The sequence below is a fragment of the Paramormyrops kingsleyae genome, chromosome 16 (genome assembly GCF_048594095.1).
Source record: "Paramormyrops kingsleyae isolate MSU_618 chromosome 16, PKINGS_0.4, whole genome shotgun sequence".
NCBI lineage: Eukaryota > Metazoa > Chordata > Actinopteri > Osteoglossiformes > Mormyridae > Paramormyrops > Paramormyrops kingsleyae.
Genome location: NC_132812.1, coordinates 30152867 through 30174056, shown reverse-complemented (window position 1 = coordinate 30174056; position 21190 = coordinate 30152867). Strand labels below are relative to the sequence as shown.

At 44.0% G+C, this 21190-nt stretch overlaps 3 protein-coding genes across 4 annotated transcripts in view; 2 read left to right on the top strand and 1 right to left on the bottom strand.

Annotated features, from left to right (window-relative positions):
• nme7 (NME/NM23 family member 7) overlaps positions 1 to 12102 on the top strand; it is a 51302-nt gene extending 39200 nt beyond the window's left edge. The window contains exons 12-13 of the mRNA XM_072700146.1: positions 11171 to 11308; positions 11984 to 12102. Coding sequence (XP_072556247.1) covers positions 11171 to 11272 — 102 coding nt within the window. The 3' untranslated portion in view covers positions 11273 to 11308; positions 11984 to 12102. The remainder of the gene's footprint in view (positions 1 to 11170; positions 11309 to 11983) is intronic.
• The window catches only part of LOC111856259 (sodium/potassium-transporting ATPase subunit beta-233-like), a 31105-nt gene extending 10177 nt beyond the window's left edge, over positions 1 to 20928 (bottom strand). Inside the window, exon 1 of one of the 2 annotated variants that reach the window (XM_023836058.2) lies at positions 20747 to 20928. In XM_023836058.2, the coding sequence (XP_023691826.1) occupies positions 20747 to 20768 (22 nt within the window). In that variant the 5' untranslated portion in view covers positions 20769 to 20928. Of the gene's footprint in view, positions 1 to 781; positions 1376 to 20746 lie in introns of those variants that run through there. The other variant, XM_023836057.2, reaches the window with a different exon arrangement.
• LOC111856260 (dermatopontin-like) lies at positions 12341 to 18200 on the top strand. The gene is made up of 4 exons (XM_023836059.2): positions 12341 to 12649; positions 17117 to 17242; positions 17373 to 17480; positions 17700 to 18200. The coding sequence occupies exons 1-4, from the start codon at positions 12348 to 12350 to the stop codon at positions 17764 to 17766; spliced, it is 603 nt and encodes a 200-aa protein (XP_023691827.2). The 5' UTR covers positions 12341 to 12347; the 3' UTR covers positions 17767 to 18200.
• Positions 20929 to 21190: the final 262 nt, after the last annotated feature.

Genomic DNA, 21190 nt, shown 5'->3' with positions numbered 1-21190 from the left:
GAGAGAGGAGAGCACATCACCTTGACTACCCTTGATCCACCGTCCGGTTTCATCCCTCTATCGTTACAATCACCAATTAATACATCGTGCATTTGAAAATATGCCTTTAAAATCCAGGAAACCTTTCGAGGCATCTCCTATCCAATGATTACATATTGATATTGGGACACTATGAAGACTGCTGTAGAATACTGAATAAGTCTGACATAGTTCTCACATATTTATGGTTTCTTAGTCATCAGCTACGACCGTCAAGGTGACATTTGAAACAGAAAAAGATATTAATACAAATCAGGTTTATTAGATTTAAGTAATTGAATGTATAAGATTTCTGTGTTGTAGAGTCTTTAGTCATTAGTGTTCAGCCTCGTGGTTTAATATGTTAAAATTATTGTATGACTAGCATAATAGAATCTTTAGACTATGCTTAACTAATAACTAATAATAAAAAGTATGACGGTAACAACAAAAATAACAAGTATAGTCTTTTGTCATATGCACTTCATTATTCTAGCTATCAGACATGTCCACAACCAATGAATTGTCCATGAGCTTATTGACCTTGTGCCAATAAGGCAAACGCTGCAAAGTCGTGTGAATGACTTGATGCTTTTTCTGACCCTATTAAGAAATGACACCGGTGTTTAAATACTACCTAGTTGCTATAGTAACATTTGTTATGTGAAACAGGCTATTCACGAAACACCCCAGCATGCATATCATCTAGAGAGTACACAAATGAGTCGAATACTATTTTATCATAATGTTTAAAAATACTTACCCCAACTGCCCCCGGTCCGACCTAAAAACTCTTTCCTTTCTGAATTCCATAGAAACTTCTTCCATCCACCATCAGCGTCTTTATTTGCGGCTGGCATTTCTTGGTACTTCTGGCTCGCTCTCCTGTGGTTTTTCTTCTTATTTGTAATTGGTTTTTTTGTTTAAGTGGTTTTAAGGCAGACTGCACACCGGAAACCCCGCCTCTCCCCCCCGATTAAAAAAAATATAAGAGATCTCACCCGGCTTTGCCTAGTTGCACCCCAGAAAATTTATTTCTCCTGATTATTTGGCTCCGCCCGCAAAACATTGCCGGCAAGGGAGGGAGGGGCAGCCCTGGCTAATCACAACATGCGGGCTTTTGCGTAGCGCCGGTACGTCGTGCAGAATATGGGCGCTCCGCCCTAGTCTGTCCCCGGAGCTAGAAAACATACTTTAGTAAGGAATTTGGTTTCACACATTCTATTACATATCATGCGCTCATATCTCACCAAGACATTGCTCAGTAAATGAATCAAGAGCGATTACCCAGAGATATGGTTTTGAATTTACCTAAAAATGTGCACGCAGCTGAGTTGAATGGAGCCGGTGTCGCCGGCATCTGTATGATGTGCAATATAGTTTCATATACTAGGTGGCGCTGTAACCCGCTTAAGTCCTAGAACTGCATAGTGCGGATTTTTTTTTTTACTTCAAATTAGGGTTACTTCAATGAACAAAATGTCACATAGTAATAAAAGATCGTCTGACCAAAGTGTAAATGATCATATCCCAATTACGTCATGTCCGTTTTTTAATATTTTGGTCCGTGTCCAAATAAAATAAATATATATAGTATTGCTGCTGTCCGTAGTTATTTTTTACCCGGCATTTGCAGATTTTAGCACTGTGTGATAGCTAGGCTACGCGGATAATGCAGGTGTTACCATAGCGACCCTTGTTTAACGCGTTAGAGCTCTTTTCTTGGCGGATTGTCGTAGTGAGATTAAAAATACACTTTTGTATTACCCAGCAGTGACGCAAGTGTGTTCTATTAATGATTTCTGGTGAAACAAACCACATGCATCCATAAAGAAATATATTAGTTTACCCAGAAACATTCCCACGGAAACGTCCCACCCTTGTCCAGAGTAAAGTTCTCCTGAGGCACCCAGAAATAACCCTCACTTTTCTATGTTATATTCACTCTAACGCTTAGATTATTACTTCCTAACATTGTTAGGATTTGGGTTTTGACCTTAGAAATGAATGGGCGGTGCTCACAAAGATATGAGTACAGGTGTGTGTGCGTGTGTGTGTGTGTGTCCATCTGTCTGTGTTTGTGTCTGTCTGTGTGTCTGTCTGTCTGTGTCTGTATGTTCGTGTGTGTGTGTGTGTCTGTCCATCTGTCTGTGTGTCTGTCTGTGTGTCTGTCTGTCCGTGTGTGTGTCTGTCTGTCTCTCTGTCTATCTGTGTGTGTGTGTATGTGTCCGTCTGTGTGTGTGTGTGTGTGTGTGTGTGCGTGTGTGTGTGTGCGTGTGTGTCTTTCCAATGGTTTCTGGGATAAAAAACATGATACTGTACTTCATAAGCAGTTGGAAGATGTATAGTAATTATTTCAAAATTCGAGCTCTTGCATTGGAGAATTTTGTGGTCCCAGTTCAGATCACATACTTCTGTTTTTCCCATGACAGTATCCGCATTTATAAGTGTGATTATACTCCTCTGCTGGCATAATGTCTAAGAATATAATGTATGCCTACTTTATATGCGACTTTGTATGGACAGACAATATTCCTGTGGTAAAATAGTAAAAATTCTAAAATTGTACATATAAAACTATAAAAATAGTACAATAGTAAATACCCTGTTATTGAGATAGTGTCACGATCGGTGGTGCAGACGAGCAGGCAAGCAGACGAGCTGACCAAGGAAGCAGGGTTAACGTGGCTTTATTGCACGCAGACAGGACCGGGGAAAACACGACAGCAACGTCAATGACAGAACTGGGGACTACTGACTCAGACACGGACTAAATACAAGAGACAAGCTAGACTTAACAGGACACAGGCGATCACAATTAGGGCTGAACACGAGGTAACGAGGTGGGCGTGGCACACATCAGGAGCGGACGGAGCGGATCATGACAGAACCCCCCCCCAAAGGCGCGCACACCGGGCGCGCCCGAGAGGAGGCGACGGACGGGACGAGACCGGGGAACAAGACCTGGAAGACAAAAGCAAAAACATCAACGAGACACTGGAAACAGGACAGAGACACAGAACAGGAACAAGGACCAACAGAAAGACAGGACCTGACAAAGAACAGGAAACGCAGACAGGCAGACAGAGAAAGGAGACACAGAGGGGACAGAAAACGGAGGAACAGGACGAGGAGTGAACACAGGAGACACTGAGGGACGAGGAGCAAAAACCGGAGGGACAAAGGGACCAGGAGGGAACGGAGGAGACACAGAGGGACGAGGAGCAAAAACAGGCGGGACGGAGGGAAAGGGAGGAGGAACCAGGGGAGCCCGAAGGAACCCAGGCGGGCGACGGGTAGCGGCCGGAGGGGCCGCAGGCGAGAGGGAGGAGGGAGCAGGAGGGGACCACCCAGGGGCCAAGGGAACGGGACGAGGGAGTGACGGAGGGGACACGGAGGGAGCAGGAGGGAACACCAGCGTAGGCAGGCAGGAGGGGGAAGCCGCGGCAGGCGGAGGCGCAGCCGGAGCCGGCGAAGGCGCCGTCCGACGCCAAGCCGGAGCAGGGGGGCCCGGAGGCGGCCGACACGGAGCCGGAGGCGGGACCGAGGACCGGCACCGAGGAACCAGGGGGGGACCCGGAGGCGACCGCCGACCCCAAGCCGGAGGACCCGCAGGCAGCCACCGAGCCACAGCCAGGGGCCGAACGGGCGAGCCAGGGGGCAGGGCGGGTGGGACCCGGGCCCGACGCCTGTGTCCCCGTCCCTTACGGGACACCGAAAGGCGGGGTCCTGGGGGGCGTCGGCTTTGCCGGGGTAAGGGTGAGGGAGTCAAGGCCTCTAAAGAGGCAACAGGCGGGGCAGTCAGAGCCGCGGGCGTGGCCGCAGGCGGGGCAGTCAGAGCCGCGGGCGTGGCCGCAGGCGGGGCAGTCAGAGCCGCGGGCGTGGCCGCAGGCGGGACAGTCAGAGCCGCGGGCAGGACAGCCAGAGCGGCGGCCTCAGGCGGGCGCCTTGGGCGTTCGACCAGCAGGGGGTGCCGCAACGGGCGCCGCCCTCAGCGGGCGCGGGAGTCGCAGGGGGCGCCTCAGCGGGCGCGGGAGTCGCAGGGGGCGCCTCAGCGGGCGCGGGAGTCGCAGGGGGCGCCTCAGCGGGCGCGGGAGTCGCAGGGGGCGCCTCAGCGGGCGCGGGAGTCGCAGGGGGCGCCTCAGCGGGCGCGGGAGTTCCGGGGAGCACTGGAGTCACGGGGAGCGCTGGAGTCACGGGGAGCGCTGGAGTCACGGGGAGCGCTGCAGGCGGCACAGGAACCTCGGGGGGCGCTGCAGGCGGCACAGGAACCTCGGGGGGCGCTGCAGGCGGCACAGGAACCTCGGGGGGCGCTGCAGGCGGCACAGGAACCTCGGGGGGCGCTGCAGCCTCTGGCACAGGAACCTCGGGGGGCGCTGCAGCCTCTGGCACAGGAACCTCGGGGGGCGCTGCAGCCTCTGGCACAGGAACCTCGGGGGGCGCTGCAGCCTCTGGCACCGCGGGGGGAGCTGCAGCCTCTGGAACCGCGGGGGGAGCTGCAGCCTCTGGAACCGCGGGGGGAGCTGCAGCCTCTAGAACCGCGGGGGGAGCTGCAGCCTCTAGAACCGCGGGGGGAGCTGCAGCCTCTAGAACCGCGGGGGGAGCTGCAGCCCCTAGAACCGCGGGGGGAGCTGCAGCCCCTAGAACCGCGGGGGGAGCTGCAGCCTCAGGATCCGCGGGGGGCGCTGCAGCCTCAGGATCCGCGGGGGGCGCTGCAGCCTCAGGATCCGCGGGGGGCGCTGCAGCCTCAGGATCCGCGGGGGGCGCTGCAGCCTCAGGATCCGCGGGGGGCGCTGCCCGGGTCGGACACTTGGGAACCCGCGGAATGGAGTCCAAAACGGCCCTGGCCCCTTTAAGGACCAGGCGCGACCCGGAACAGGGGCCAGCTGCGGACGTGGACAACGAAGCGGCGGGCGGAAAGGCAGGGCAGACAGTGGCAGGCGCAAACACTGCAGGGTTCAGAACAGGAAGGGGGTCCTCCCGATACCCAGCCAAGGCAGCAACGGAGACAGAAGCAGCCCCCAGACGTACCTCCTGCGCCTCTTCCTGTCCGCGTTTCTTCCGCCTCTTCTTCCGTCGCCCTCCTGCAGCGGGCAGCGGCGATTGGGATGCCTCTGGCAGCTCAGAGAGGGGACCAAAAGGCAGTCCGCTGGCGAGGGCTACCTTCCGCATGTTGGCTTCAGCCACCCCACGTCTTAGCCGCCTCAAATCTTCGCGCACCTCCATTGCGAGGTGCGCGTCTCCAGGCAGGGACGTCTCCTCCAACGCGTCCCTGCTCCGGCTGGCCATAGCCAGAAGCAGGGGATCCTCCCGGATTTCGGGCTGGTGAAGCCAATAAACAACCTCGTCCACGAGGGCGAGGTATTCCGCCTCGTTCAGCTCCGGTGTCTTGTTCGCGAGTTCTGTCATTCTGTCACGATCGGTGGTGCAGACGAGCAGGCAAGCAGACGAGCTGACCAAGGAAGCAGGGTTAACGTGGCTTTATTGCACGCAGACAGGACCGGGGAAAACACGACAGCAACGTCAATGACAGAACTGGGGACTACTGACTCAGACACGGACTAAATACAAGAGACAAGCTAGACTTAACAGGACACAGGCGATCACAATTAGGGCTGAACACGAGGTAACGAGGTGGGCGTGGCACACATCAGGAGCGGACGGAGCGGATCATGACAGATAGGGAGATACTGTAGCAGTATTTGAAAGTACTGTCACAAAGGGTCGTCATTGTTGCTGGATACACTTTTTTGAAGCACAGATTAAGTTTATTTGTTTGTTTATTGTTGTTTGCCAGACTCCATTATTGATATAATTATTCTTTATTGATGTAATTATTTGAATATGTATTTACATCACTTGGTGGTCTAATTTTTTAATTATTACAAAAAAAATGCATTTTTTGAAAGTTTCCAGGTTTTGGTCTCAGGGTTACAATTAGGAACTTGTTCCAGGGCCACGTGTTATGTTAGATTCTTAATCGCTTTGGTGAAGCTATTATTAGGGTATAATCTAAATTCTCCTGTTCCAGGTGTAGATTTGCTAAAAGAAAGGTAACCCAAAAACCTTCAGGCACTTTGTAGGAGAGGGGTCTCACCCCTGCTCTAGATTTGTTAAATAGTGCTTGAAATCAGTTGAAATTCAAAGGATTCTCATGTTCAGTCTTTCATAATCATATAATTAGTTTCTTTAAAGATACTGTAATACTGCAGGAAGCATATTAACTACCATTTAATGTTTTAGTTCAGCAACTCTGACATCATAAAATAATTTGAGTGGTTTCACTCTTTTCTGTAAGTTCTCCATTTTACTCATGGTAGAAGTTTTTTAATTTTTTGAAAAGTATGTGCAGCAACCAATAATGTGATAACTACCATTATTGGCAGTTATTACATTAGGGGTAGTTATTACGTTATTGGCTGCTACAAGGTGCATAAGATATCTGTCATACAAAATTCAAGTCAGAACAAAGAAGTAACATCTCAGAAGTTACAGTTGCATTTATCACTCAATACATTGGTATTGCTTGAACCATGAAAAACAATAAAATTTTGACAAAACCAAGTATATTTCTCCCTTTGTAATTGTCACACAGTTAGGCAGAAGCCACAGACTTTACATTGTCACTTCTTGAATCACTGCTTCTACTCTGTATTATTAACACACCTATTGTTTTATTTAGTTTTCCTCCATCACATTTTGCACGATACTAAAAAAACTAGTTCCAAAACAAAAGCACACTAACAGTACAAGCCCCTGACTTGTGGAACCATTAGGTCTAGCAGGTACAATACTAGCTGAACCAGAATTACATGTATCTGGAGCTTGGCAATACCTGGAAATCTAAAGTGTTCTGACAATATTTCTGAGAATATAAATGCATCATGAACCATGTGCTGTATTTCTTGAACCCACTAGATGGCGCTCTTGGTTTGCTTTATGCCCCTTTTTTGAACAGAAATCACCATCTAGTGGGGTCAAAACAGACACCAAATAGTTCATGAAGCGTCATTTGGTCTTGTAGCGGTAATGTTAACCCATTACTTGTTCTGGGCTGTACAAGTAGCCCAAGCATCATCACTAGCTTGTACCATGTGTACCATGGAGAGCCCATTGAACAAATAAAATAGGTACCTCAATAAGTATGTCAAATGGCCTGCCCAGGGACAGAGATAAAAACTGGAACTGGGGATAAAACAAGGTGCAGAACGGGATGACTAGTGACACCCACTGACCCAACAGGGAACTACAACAAAGGACTCTGACATCGGGAGAATACCAAGACATGGACTAAACTAGGAACACTAGGAAGGAGCAGAAACATGTGCATGTCTTCTAGGGCAAGCAGGGAACTTAAGGAAATAAAGGACAGAACGGGACACAGCAGAGACCGATCCTGACATGAAACTATAAAAGCAAAAAAATACCTACAAATCACTTAGACAACAACAGTGCAGAGGACAAGGACCTGTAGTCAGTGATTAAACACCAAAATGATTTACTGGTTTCATGCACTTGTAGTCCAGTCATATTTTACAGTCCTGTTAACCTGCCTAAATGAGATGGTACGCAATTCCAGGTTTAATAATCAGTAAACATTAAATAAGACAGGATTTAGCCACAATACTGATGAAAACCAGAAGGTACATCAAGTTAAATTAATAAAAGAATGGCTGAATGTATACATTTACTTTTCGTTGCCTCCACAGCTGTTCATCGAAAATGGATAATGCATGTCTTGGAGTGCATTAACCCACTGATATACAGTATATTATATAACTGTCCAGGGCCCCTCCAGGGTTCCGTCGATACCATTAGTGTATCTGTTATAGTTCTTACTGTTTTGTTACGGAAAATGTTGGTTATAGTGCAAATGAGAAATAAATAGAATATAAATATTTAGACATATATAAATTATATAAATTACAGTTTAAGACAGTTTGAACAAAGAAATACAAATAATCACATAAGTGGTGGAGAAAGTATTTTCAAATTGGCATGTAAGTGGAATGTGAAATGAATAGGTGTAGTTTCAGAGCTATAGGACTCAGAGCATTCAAGTAAAAAACACATTTATTGGCTTTCACCTTTCCAGTTGATCCATCCAGTAAGTTTGAGCAGAGGGCTCCAACCTTTTCCAGGATGAGAGCTACCTTTCCTATTATGCCTATATTTAACATTGAAAAACATCTATCACTGAACATACTTTCGCACATTTTAACTGACATATTCTGTTTTACTTTTAATGAGAGACTTGATATTGCATGTCACCAACCAGGGCTATGGATGGAACATTCATAGAGCACTAAGCACATTTTACTTAGTGGAATAACCTCCAAGGATTCAGACAATTTGTTTAGATTTGAATGTGGGTGTGAAGGTTTTTTATATTAAATTTAAGTGGATTATATTACATATTACAGTGATGTGGCATAGCATTTCCCGGGACTGTGGTGCAACACAGAGAATGGCCATGACATGAACTCCACAATAAAACACTACATGGGAACAACAACTATTATTTACAATTTAAAATACTCGGATCCATACATTAAATATAGATACATATACAAGCAGCACTGTGCATGGCATGACCAGCCCCGTGATGTCACAATATGTTTACCCTTGTTAAGAAAACATTTCTAAGAAAACGTTAACAACCAGAGCCACCAGACTGTAACTGCAGTCAGATATTAAAACATATTCAACCACATTTTTTAACTGCACAATTCAAGCAAATTTAGCCCAATGTATAAACGCGCCCAATCTGGCAATACGGTTAACATAAATTGCGCGTGGTGATTCTTCGGCCAGTGACTGTTAGCGATAATTGTATAACTGAAAGGAACGTCACAGTTCGAAAGTGTTACACAACATCTGAACAGACTTAATGAAAATGTGAGTGAATGAATGATACTTAGAACACAAATGAAAACATTGCATTTTTTTCCATATATATATTTAGGATTATTAGAGGGCCATTTGGCGAGCTACTGTTTATGAGTGCAGCAGCTATCTGTTGGAGACCCCTGTTCTAGACATCTTACAGGTTGATGAGCATGCAAGGAGTGATGAAGAAGAGGTGACAGGGCCGTCCAGGGAATACAATGCTGTCAGTCCGACCGCTCACGTTTCTAGTTATTGTTACTGATTTTGTTGTTGAATAATAAAAACAATGTATAGAAGAATAAACATTATGTATATAAACATAATGTAAATGTGATGTAATGTGTTACAACTACTGCCCCGAAAGTACATTTTAGTAAATAGTTCCATGAACAACAGGCAAGGTCTTAATGTTACCTAGTAAACAGGAAAACTGATAAGTACACTCAGGAACGATTGCGTGAAACAAGATAGGAAACATCAGACTGCTTCTTGTGTGCAGTTGCACAGCTCATTTGGCCGTGTTAATCCTTCCTCACTTTCAAAATAGTGAATCAGTTGTAATCACAACGGAAGCCACACTCCTGTGTAAAATAGTTGCATTTACACTTATTATTGAACGTAAATCAGCCAACTTTCATTGAATATGACACATAGTATTACAGTGGTCTGCAGAAATCTATAAAAGGAACAATAATTAAAATTGCAAAGCTAGGTAAGGCTTTTTTTCTATGACAGAGAAAAAAGGTTTTGGCGAAACTTAAACTTGCTGCACTATAATGTCTGTAAGCTGAACTGAAAGTAAGAATCTAAAAAACTTCTAGCTGACTAATGATGTAAGAGTTGCATGTGTATAACAAGAGATGCTGGTATCAGTTTCGCACATCGCCCAGCCCTATAATATACTAAGCAAAATACAAAATATCTCCGCCTCGCATTAGGATGTTATTTGGCTCAGGTACCAGTTTTTACCGCAGTGAAAGTGCGGTGGAAAAGTGCCCTTAATTTAACAGACACTAATTATTTCAGTAAAAGGTCAGGTCAGGTTGAGGGGCATGAACTGGGACAGCGCCTTGCCGCACCCAACACACAATCAAACACCTCAGGATCCTGCTTGGTGACCCCGTAGGCCGACTCGCGGTCCAGTCTCTCCCTCCAGAAATGGCCGTCTATATGCTGCAGACAGGTGTTACCTGGGCGCCCCCTTGGCCTGGTTCAGACGCTTGGGTCCTCAGCAATGAGGATCCAGTGAGCCGGATCACCATCAGGGAATCACGCCACATGGCCGTAGTACCGTAACTGTCGCTCCCACACAATGCAGGTAATGTGCCTCATTCGGGACTCCCTGAGAAACTGCTCATCTGACATAAAGACATAAAGCCAAACCAGTGGTACCCAAGGATTCTCCGAAGAGGCACAGTACCAAAGGAGATCAGTCCTCGTCTCAGGTTACTGGGTAGCATCCATCTCGCAGCCATGGAACAAAACACGGAGGACCAGGACTCTAAAAGCGTGGACCTTCATCCACTTACAATGATATCGAGAGCACCACACACCCCTTCCCCGTGACCTCATGACCCCCCACGCTCTCCCAATCCATCTACTGACTTCATAGGAAGAGTCACCAGAGATGTTAATGTCGCTGCTGAGGTAAGTGAACCTCTTGACTTGGTCAACATTCTCTACGCCAGGGGTCACCAACTCCGGTCCTGGAGGGCTACTATCCAATAGGTTTTCTATTCTACTTGGCTTCTGATGAGCCACACCTGCTCCTGGTATTTACCTGAGAACTAGTGTGGCTCATCAGAAGCCAGGTGGGACAGAAAACCTACTGGATAGTAGCCCTCCAGGACCGGAGTTGGAGACCCCTGCTCTACGCAGATAGACACACTGCCGATGGCTGTGCCCAAGAGGTCATTAAAGGCTTGGATCTTGCTTTTTATCCAGTACTCTCGTAAGCCCAGACACTCAGACTCCTCACTCAGTCTCTGAAGAACCCTAAAATATTTGGCCCGGTGTGATAGTCTTTCATGGGGCCCCTGGGCAGGAGTGACCGAAGGTTTGGCTATAGCAGACCAACCATAAATGTTCACCTAGTGAAGCTCCGGACAAACAGTTCTGGTGGAAACAGGTGAGTCGTGGTGTGCATTTAATTCTGCAATGAGTCGAGCAGCTGTGGTTTAATGTTTTTTGGATACAATCTGCGTTAGTGCCCAGACGTCCCTTTCACGCAGCTTCCTCTTGCGTCCACATTTACTCCTGTTAGATGTGGACCCTCATTCATGGTGGAATACCAACATTACCCTGGGGACCATGGCTCTCAATCCACCACAAAGACTTGCTGTTCTGGTCACAGATGCACCAGTGAGATGAGCACCAACAATTTGTCCTCTTTTGAACTCTGGTATGTCTCCTATTATGTTGGGTGGATTTTGCAATATTTTATGTACAGCTGTACTATTGCTAATTCAACCTTCACACTGATGGAATGTGCAGTCAGTCAAGACTTTGCCACCAGGCCGCGCACATATAGGCGTGAATCCTCAAATACTATTTTGGCCAGTGTTTCAGTTACATTGTCTAAACCCTTTGAGCCGCTCTTTTCTGTATTTAAAAGCAACCTCACAGTCCTAAGAATTGTCCGTGACTTTTCACGTTTAGTCACTTGCAAGTTGTTACATTGTAATTTGATTGTAGTGACTGTAGCTCCCGCAATTAGAGACATGATGACTAATCAGAATGCATACTGCAGATCTGTGATGTATCATTCTTGATTGTGAGTCCTCACCATGGCAAACAAGGCTATGGCCTGTTTAATTTGAATGATATTTTCAGTTGTGGAAAAGCAGTACATTATATGTCTTTTGAACACTCAATATTAAGTAATTGATTTAAAATTGAATTTTAAAGTACTATAATAAGGGTGGGGTAAGGGTTCTTAGTTATTACTTTGTCTGCATTTCCTGTACAGTGTCACAATCATTTTAAATATTGGTTATATATGCAGCCAAATCAATATAATCTGTGTGATAATAGCTGTACTTCCTTTTCATCAATTGACCTTCTTTGTCCTTCAAAGCTCTTGCTGAAGGAAACGAATGAAGAAATGAAGAAAGATTAACAGTGATTTAAGTGCAATGAAAGGTTCTCTAATCCAAAAGCAATCAAGCTGGAGGTTCTGCAAGTTTCCCTTTTAAGGTATCCAGCATGACATTTACTGTGATATAGGAAAGACTGTTGGAGATTCCACCTTAACTATTAAACCCAAGTTGCAAACCAAACTGCCTGAAAATTACATATTGTCTCTGGATCATGATATAAAGCATGTGCAAACCGAAGCCTTTAGAGAAGCATACAGTGTGACAGATTCAGCTTCAAGAGAAGCAGCAAAATACTAGGTTTCTCAGCCCGTGAGCCTGCTGATTGGCAAGACAGACTGCGCTATGCGGAGACACCAGTCGGTCAGATTTGGAAGAATGAGTCCCAGCCTCTTGCTGCTGGGTTTGCACCTTCTGACTGGGGTGTCAGGGCAGCCCGTCTATGATGAGGACTGGGTCAACGTGTTCCAGCAGGGCTTCAACTTCCAGTGCCCCCACAGAGAGCTGCTGGTGGCAGTGAGGAGCGACTTCAGCGCAGCAGAAGGTTCTGACCGCCTGTGGACCTTTGAGTGCCAGCCGCCCCCCCATGACTTGGGAGAGCCCACTGAGTGCTGGTGGGATGACATCAACCGTGCCGGCATGGAATGGTAGGCTTTGGGGTCCTTTGTGTTTATCTACATAAGTTCTGACCTAAGTAGGCCTGAGTTAGCATGGTCAAGCTATGTCGGTAATAACCTTTTGTTGAAGAGGGACAAAAAATTTGACTTTCTATAGGCAATTGGCATTTCCTACCACTTTGGTACATTTTACATGGCAGCTATTGAAAAGAACATGCAGTGATCGTAGGCATGTTGGTGGAAACAGCTAACATTGACTTCCATTGCCCTGTATTTTTCTTATTAAATGTTTCATGGGGCTTCGATGCTGGATCAGACTCCATGCAAAAGTGAAGTATTGCTTCAAAGTTCTTCGAAGGCCTGTTTTTCTCTGAAGCAGTAATTTTGCAGCTTATAATGAAAATTAGTTGCAAATTTGTAATTAGTGTTGTATAATAAATTTATTGGTCACGATTAGTACATTATGACTACGTAATGGAGGAGACATCAAAGATTTAATTTCTGCTTTATTTATATTCCCTGGGGTTTGTTTATGATAATACTGATTAGCACCCCCGTTAGTCAAGCAAAATGAAAGAGCTTTGATTATGGGGCAGAAGGGGATCGAGAAAAGAGGAGAAATCAATGATTGATGTTGTATAATGAAGGTGAGTGAATGAGGAATGAAAGATGAACCAGTCGTCTGGACAATGTGGCAGATAAACAAACGACACAACTGACAACATGCGGCGAAGTAAAAGCAGAAGCTGGCATCTTAATAGAAAAGAAAACAATGTGTAGAAACACACTCCATGGGAAATATGGGAGTAAAGCAAAAATGTACCTTTATATTTTACATTATATGCATATATATCAGTACTAATCCATTAGTTAAAATACCGTGTGTCATTTTAGATCATTATTTTGTATCGTGCATTTGTAGAGATTAGAAAAATCTGAAATGGTTATTCAGAATAAATTTTAAAAAGTGTTTTTATTCAGCAATAATTTTTATTATGATAAAAACATAGCTTTGTGTATATTCATAATAAAATATCTCTGCAGTAAAACAAGCATAGTGGATGAATTCCTCTTTGGGTTATTGGGTTATCTATAAATATATGCAATATTACATGGGCTGATGTTACTATGTCATTAGCCATTAAAGATTCTCAGACACGGTTAATTATTTACCTCTGCCACCTTTTCCTTGTGGCTGTCTGTCGGGAGGCTGGCGTGTGTAACGTGGAGATGCTGCCAGCAAGCCAGACGTGGCTCCCGGTGTGATTTACAGCGCTGGCAGAGAGGACCGTCTGATCCTCCGTATCGCTGTCTGCTCTTCTCTGTTGTTCTGGAGCAGCAGCTGCCTCTCGCTCTGGTTGACTCACCGTCACCTGCTAGGCCGCTATCCAGTAGCGTATCGTGACCCAGGGCAGGTAACGTGGAGAATCATATGAATGATGCATTTGTGTGAAGGACCTGTACTAGATCTTGTCTTGCATCAGATTCTGAGGGTGAAGTTACCGCTTTAACAGTCCTGAATCCTTACATGTCATCAATAATTGTTACATCAACAGAATGACTAAATGATACCACTGGCCTCGTACATCTCCCACCTTATCATTGACAGGGTCAAGCAGGGGCTTATAGCCAATGCCAGGCTGCAGAGGGCAAAAGGCACCAACACACTATGGGCAATAGACAGACCCTTGGTAGCCTACCTGTCCAACTTTGGATTTCGCGGTAAGAAACTTACACAGCAAAGGGAGAACGTGCAGGCTCCACACACAGAGAACGGAGGCAACATTCAAACCCTCAATTTCGGCGGCGTGACTCACATTTGCTACAACTGAACCACCATTCATATGCATTTATATACAATACTGTGCAAAACACATGTTGACATTAGAACATATGGAAATTAAGAGTAAAATAACAAACTAACAATATTAAGTTCTTTTCTCCAAAAGGTTACTGATATCTTGTTGGATGGCTAGATGAACGCCGCTTCAGTTCCCAAACCTCTGCCATTCCACGTATTTGTTGAATTTCACAGCCAGCTCAATGGGCTGACTTTAGGGGAAGTTTTGAAATGGCTAAAGCGATACACTTTGACAGAGATAATGTCATAGTTTTACACCAACAGGAATCTCATTTAAATATCATTTTCTTTGAATTTTCATTTCTTTGAATGAACACATTTGCATAGTACAGTATATGATGCATATATAATATCGATATATTGATTAATTTGTACTACTGTGTGCACTATTTTTATTTGGAGAAATAATTGCCACTAATGAAAATGCTTAAAAATAAATCAAATTGTTTGGCATTTTAGAGAACTGGGTCCAGTTCTTCGAAACCGTCGTAAAGCTACATCGTTTGTAAGTTCTATGTTAAAAGAAAAAACTTATGAACAACGTAGCGTTAAGGAGACTTCGGGAAACTCGCCTCTGATTGTTAAAATTAGCAAAACACTGAGAAACTACAAATAAACACAAACATACACGGACACATAAACTCCATGCCTGTCTGTGTAGCCTTGCAATGGTCACTCTGCAGGGGTCCGGCGACCCCACAGCTGTCCACCTCCAGAAAGGTCACAATGACAAAAAAGGAGCAAACTTTGGTAACACTGGGAAGTTAATCTGGAGTTAATGGTGGTTGTAAGCGCCACTTATGCAGAATGGTGTAGTTTTGTTTAATTAAATGGTTGGAATATGTTGTCTTAAACCTGCCATTATAAGTTGAAATTTATGTAGCATATTATTACATGAAAGTGCTTCTCCGGTTAGTTTTGGTTTGCAACTGCCGGAAGGAATATGTGTCAGAGGAGCAATAAAGTTTTTGTTTTTGAATATGCAAATAAAGAAGTGGACGTTGGGAGCCACACGGTTGTTTTACCGTGACTGGTAACCTACCATTTAACGCGTAAAACAGTCTACCAATGTTCATTTCACAGAAGTGGTCAAATTTTTAGATTGTGACAAAAAGAATAACGTTCCCAAACGAAGTCGACCACTACAGTGGTAACTGGCCAACAAAGGAACATCGCTGTTGTCATGCTGACCTTTATTTCAGACATAGATGTACAAACTGTTAGAGAAATATTTGACTGGTATGTCACTGAGAATATTTATCAACAATACTCATTTTACATAACTGCTTAACCAGAGCCTGAAACCAGTCCGAAAAGGCAATGGACCTGAAGAGAGGACACCCTGGATGGGATGCCTGCCAGCCACCAAGAGACACCCATCCACCTTAAATGCATCCACCAAGAGACACCCATCCACCTTAAATGCATCCACCAAGAGACACCCATCCACCTTAAATGCGTATCTTTGCACTAAGGGATAGAATCTGGAGGAGACCCACACATGGCGAGAATATGCAAATCCACACTAACGACGCCGCACAAGAATCAAACTAACAGCTCCTGAGGTGTGAGACCACTGTGGGATTCGCTAAGACATGCTGCCTAATGCCCATATCATTCATAGATATATTCCATACCCACTTATATAGTACAGGACCATAGGGGGGGGGGGGTAGTGCCCATCCCAGGAAGCAGAGAATGTGAAGCAGGATTCATATTCTATCAGGGGGTCCAAACCACCTTCATTGATCTCACATCAGCCCATAGGCTACCATTGATCCTGGTATAAGCATTTACTATTTATCTGCTAGGCTTGTAATCTGGAGAGACTATTCATTCAGTACGGTTATCCTTAATGCAATAGAAGAACAGAGGTGCCACAGCAGGTTAGGACGTTCTTACCGGAAGGTTGATGGTTCAGGTCCCTGGACCGGCAGAGTGATGTCACCGAGCAACCTTGGGTTTCTCCAGAGACAATCTAACCATGCTTTCTCAAATGTATGTCACTTTGCATAAAAGTGTCTGCTAAATTAATTAAACGTCAATTTAGAAGCAGTATTAGTCTGTTTTAACATCACATACTTCAGCCAGTCTCTACCTACACTCCTTACCCAGTACAGGGTAACTACGCTCATACAGTACAGGGTCACTGCAGGGGTCTCCCATCGGTTATTCGCCAAACATTCCTCTAATAATCCCAAATATATAAATGAAACGGTCTACAATGTTTCATCTGTGTGCTAAGTACTGTGCATTCACTCAAATTTTCATTTAGTCTGTTCAGATGCTGTGTGAAACTTTCGAACTGTGACTTTACTTTCAATCATACAATTATCGCTAACAGTCACTGGCTGAAAAATCACGCTGCACAGTTTCCATTAGCCGTGCTACCAGATTGGGCGTGTTTACGTGTTGGGCTCAGTTTGCTTGCATTGTGGTCGAGTGAAATTAACTGCAGTTGCCTATGCGATGAGAGGATGCAGTGTTCCAGTGAGGTATGGCTCTACACTGCAAATATTTCAGAGGGAACACTGCGTAACTTTGTCTTTGTTGCAGGTTCTCTGTGTGCTCCAAAAATGCCATGGTTGCTGGGGTTCATTCAGAGGGAACACTGCATAATTTTCTCTTTGTTACAGGTTCTCAGTGTGCTCCAAAAATGGCATGGTTGCTGGGGTTCAAAGTCAGTACTTCAGTTCAGTTATGGACCGCGAGTGGCAGTTCTACTGCTGCAGATATGGCCACCGATGTCCCTATTCCTGCTGGTACATCCCGTCTTACTCATACTCTGGGAGTGGGCTTTTGTGTCCTAATAGACACTCCTGTAATCTCTCTCATGGTGCAGAGACACTCAACCGCTATGTGTTTGAGAACCGACGCTTGTTTTTGGCACAGGAGGACTACTGACGTTCCCTGGTACTACGGGGAGGAGGGAGACATGACGGTGCCAGTCTATGGATATTTTATCAGGGGGGCGCAAACCACCTTCAGTGGTGTTCTCAGGTCAGCCCATCGGCTACCATTGATCTTGGTATTAGCTTTTATTATTTATTTGCTTGGCAGCTGATCTGGACAGGCTGCACTTTTAGTTCAGTTACCCGTAATCCCTTTGGAAGCTGTACACATCAGTTTTAAAAGCACAGTGAGAAAGATTTTTCTTCAGGCAGCGTTAATATCGCCAGAGGTGTTTTTGTAACCGTCTCTTTGTTTTCTGTCTTGCAGAGATCGGCAGTGGAAGTACATCGTATGCAGGATGACAAATTTTGATTGTGAATTTCAGAACTTCTAATGCGGCTCAACAGTGGGAAGAAGCTTGAATATATACGTATGCTTGCCTGCCGGTAAACTACAAAATAATGCAAATATACAGAATTTTAAAATAGTTTACTGCTAAATGTTTATCATGAATAGAAATTTACATCAGCTGCAAAATATGCATAAAATATGCATACATTTTTTGCAAAAAAATGGAATATCAGGACATTACAGTGATCCATATATATTATATGATGGTGTCTTATCACAAATATTGACATATTAATTATGTTTATTGCCGAAAAATGCATATATTCCAACAATGTTACTTATCCGTCTAAAAAATTAGTACATTAATGCGTAATACAGCTGTGAATATGACACTGACATGTTTAATGTCTTTATAGAATTCTAGTTGTTTTGAAAAAGTTGTATATTCTATTAAAAAAGGCACTCTGACTCCATAAATACATTTCAGCTTTTTAATCTTTTCTATTGGCATCTAATGATTTTGATCTAATAATCATACACACCAGTATCAGAATTAAGGTTTATTCTCCAAGCACAAACTTGCCTAAGGAATTTTACTTGGTATGAAAGGTGCAGACATAAGGACAGACAGATGTGACTATGCAGACAAAAATACAGCAAATACAATTTTAAAATAGCTAATCCGAAGTCTTAAAATATATACAGAACTCACAGAAAGTCTTGGGACACTTGGTTAATTCTTTAAAAATGTTACAAATTTAATGGTTTCATAAAAAAGCGCATTGACAAGCAATGTTACACATCTGCATATGTCTTCTTTTTATTAAGTGTCATTTTTTTTTGGCTGAGTCATTCACTTCTTTTCTTGCCATGCTGCTATTAATTACAATTGTAGTCAGTGGCTCTCAAAGCGATACTAAACACAAATGTTTGGTGTTTTATATTATTGTAATAGTGTTACTAATTAAAAAGCACCCAATGACACTGCATGTCAATGATCTTTTTAACTTGATACTGCTCTTTTATAAGTATAATTTGGGTTTCAATTTGCTACTACGTGTGTGTGTGTGTATATATATATACTCAGCAAAAAAAGAAACGTCCCTTTTTCAGGACTGTGTATTTCAACAATAATGTTGTAAAAATCCAAATAACTTTACAGATCTTCATTGTAAAGGGTTTAAACAATGTTTTCCATGCATGTTCAATTAACCATAATCAATTAATTAACATGCACCTGTGGAATGGTCGTTAAGACCTTAACAGCTTACAGAAAGTAGGCATTTAAGGTCACAGTTCTAAAAGCGCAGGACACTAAAGAGACTTGTCTACCGACTGTGAAAAACACCCAAAGAAAGATGCCCAGGGTCCCTGCTCATCTGCGTGAACGTGCATTAGGCATGTTGCAGGGAGGCATGAGGACGGCTGATGTGGCTAGGGCAATAAATTGCCATGTCCGCACTGTGAGACGCCTAAGACAGCGCTACAGGGAGACAGGAAGGACAGCTGATCATCCTCGCAGTGGCCTCCATCAGTGCTCAGACTGTCCGCAATAGGCTGAGAGAGGCTGGACTGAGGGCTTGTGTGTTCCTGGTGTGACTCGGGCAGTTGTTGTGGCCATCCTGTACCTGTCACGTAGGTGTGATATTTGGATGTGCATGTTAATTAATTGATTATGGTTAATTGAACATGCATGGAAAACATTGTTTAGACCCTTTACAATGAAGATCTGTAAAGTTATTTGGATTTTTACAACATTATTGTTGAAATACACAGTCCTGAAAAAGGGACGTTTCTTTTTTTGCTGAGTATATATATTACAGAAACCACACAGAAACAAAATGCCTATATTGTTTCAGCAATTTACATAAAATGTTTTATGAATAATCACAAACACATTTTCCAAAAGATGTGAGCCTACTGACAGAGGTCTGTATTTTTCAGGTGAATCGGGTACCTGGGAGAACCCTAACCCAAACCGTAACCCTAACCCAAACCCTAACCCTAACCCTAACCCTAACCCAAACCCTAACCCTAACCCAAACCGTAACCCTAACCCAAACCCTAACCCTAACCCAAACCGTAACCCTAACCCTAACCCTAACCCAAACCGTAACCCTAACCCAAACCCTAACCCTAACCGTAACCCTAACACTGACCAGTCACATAAGACGGCTATTTTACCCACAATGCAGCTCAGTTGGGGATCACCTTTAATACCCTGTTAATGTACAGTATATTTGTTTATTTTTTTCAGATACACACACTTTCCCCAGTAAACACTTCAAGATGCTTAACCTAAATTACCGAGTCAGTCATCTCGGTTCATGTTGTGTGTCACTAAATCATAGTCATAGTGACACACAATCCTTTGGTTTAGGAAAGTACCAATCTGTGCTTTTTCTTAGACTTGATGAAATAAGTGTGAGGAACCATCAGAGCTCTGCACCAAAATGATTATTTGTTTATCCCTGACTACATATTGTAGTTCTGCTAGAATGTACACTTTACCATACTGACAGTGTGGTGTCTACTCATGTGTGCTGAACCCCACAGTAAGCCCATTCTAACCTACAATTGTCTACAGATAGTGCACTTTTGTATTATACATTATAATACTCTCAAAACAAGGTTGTTATGGAACTTTCTCATAAACAACATGCATCTTTAGTTCAGTTTTTCATACAAACAATTTTGCATTGCCAGACCGACAAACGTGTCTATTTTCCAGCTCATTGCCAGTGATTTAAAGCACCCACTTTGTCTAAACCATCTGCAGTAAGTGTCTGGAAATGGCGTGTGTGTGTGTGTGTGTGTGTGCGCGTGTGTGTCCCAGAGGCTGGACCCCTCCCTCATATTGAGAGGCCAAATTTACAGATTACTCTACCCAAAGAGACCGATTTTCCACCTGGGAATGTTCATCAGCCCACGAAGGCTGGGCTCATTAAAGGCTTCGTTTTAGTGAAGCACAAATGGGTGAAGCACAAATAAACATAATAATAAACATAATTAAAACAACCCACCGTCTGCAGGTTTCCAGTCCATGGCTGCCACATCTGTGCTGTACCATGTAAAATAATAAATATAAAAAAGAACATTGGTTTGTAGATTAATCAAGTTTATATTCCTTGGGTCTGATTTAGCTTGTTTTCATCACAGTGTGCTGTACAGCAATGATGATTCCGGCACAGCTGACCAACAGCATAAGTAGCAGTGACAGAAAAGGGCTGTAGACTTGTGCTCAAAATTAGTTTATTATTTCTAGAGAAAATATTTCTAGATTTTCTCTCCCCTTTACTGTTCTAGAATGCGTACCCCCAGTTGACTCTCCACGGAAATCTATTTGTTGCCACAACAGGACAGCTGATTCTAACGAGCTGTTCCTTCAAGACACTGGTAAGAAAAGATTGCCGTTCTGGTTTGGACATGCGGACTATGTCTGGACAAACAGCTGCCAAATGGTTTGT

Excerpts from the sequence above, each read along its gene's own strand:
- LOC111856260 (XM_023836059.2), top strand. The coding sequence starts at position 12,348 with ATGCGGAGACACCAGTCGGTCAGATTTGGAAGAATGAGTCCCAGCCTC. Across the intron at positions 12,650-17,116 it reads AACCGTGCCGGCATGGAATG|GTTCTCAGTGTGCTCCAAAA; the intron begins GTAGGCTTTGGG and ends TCTTTGTTACAG. Across the intron at positions 17,243-17,372 it reads CGATGTCCCTATTCCTGCTG|GAGGACTACTGACGTTCCCT; the intron begins GTACATCCCGTC and ends TTTTTGGCACAG.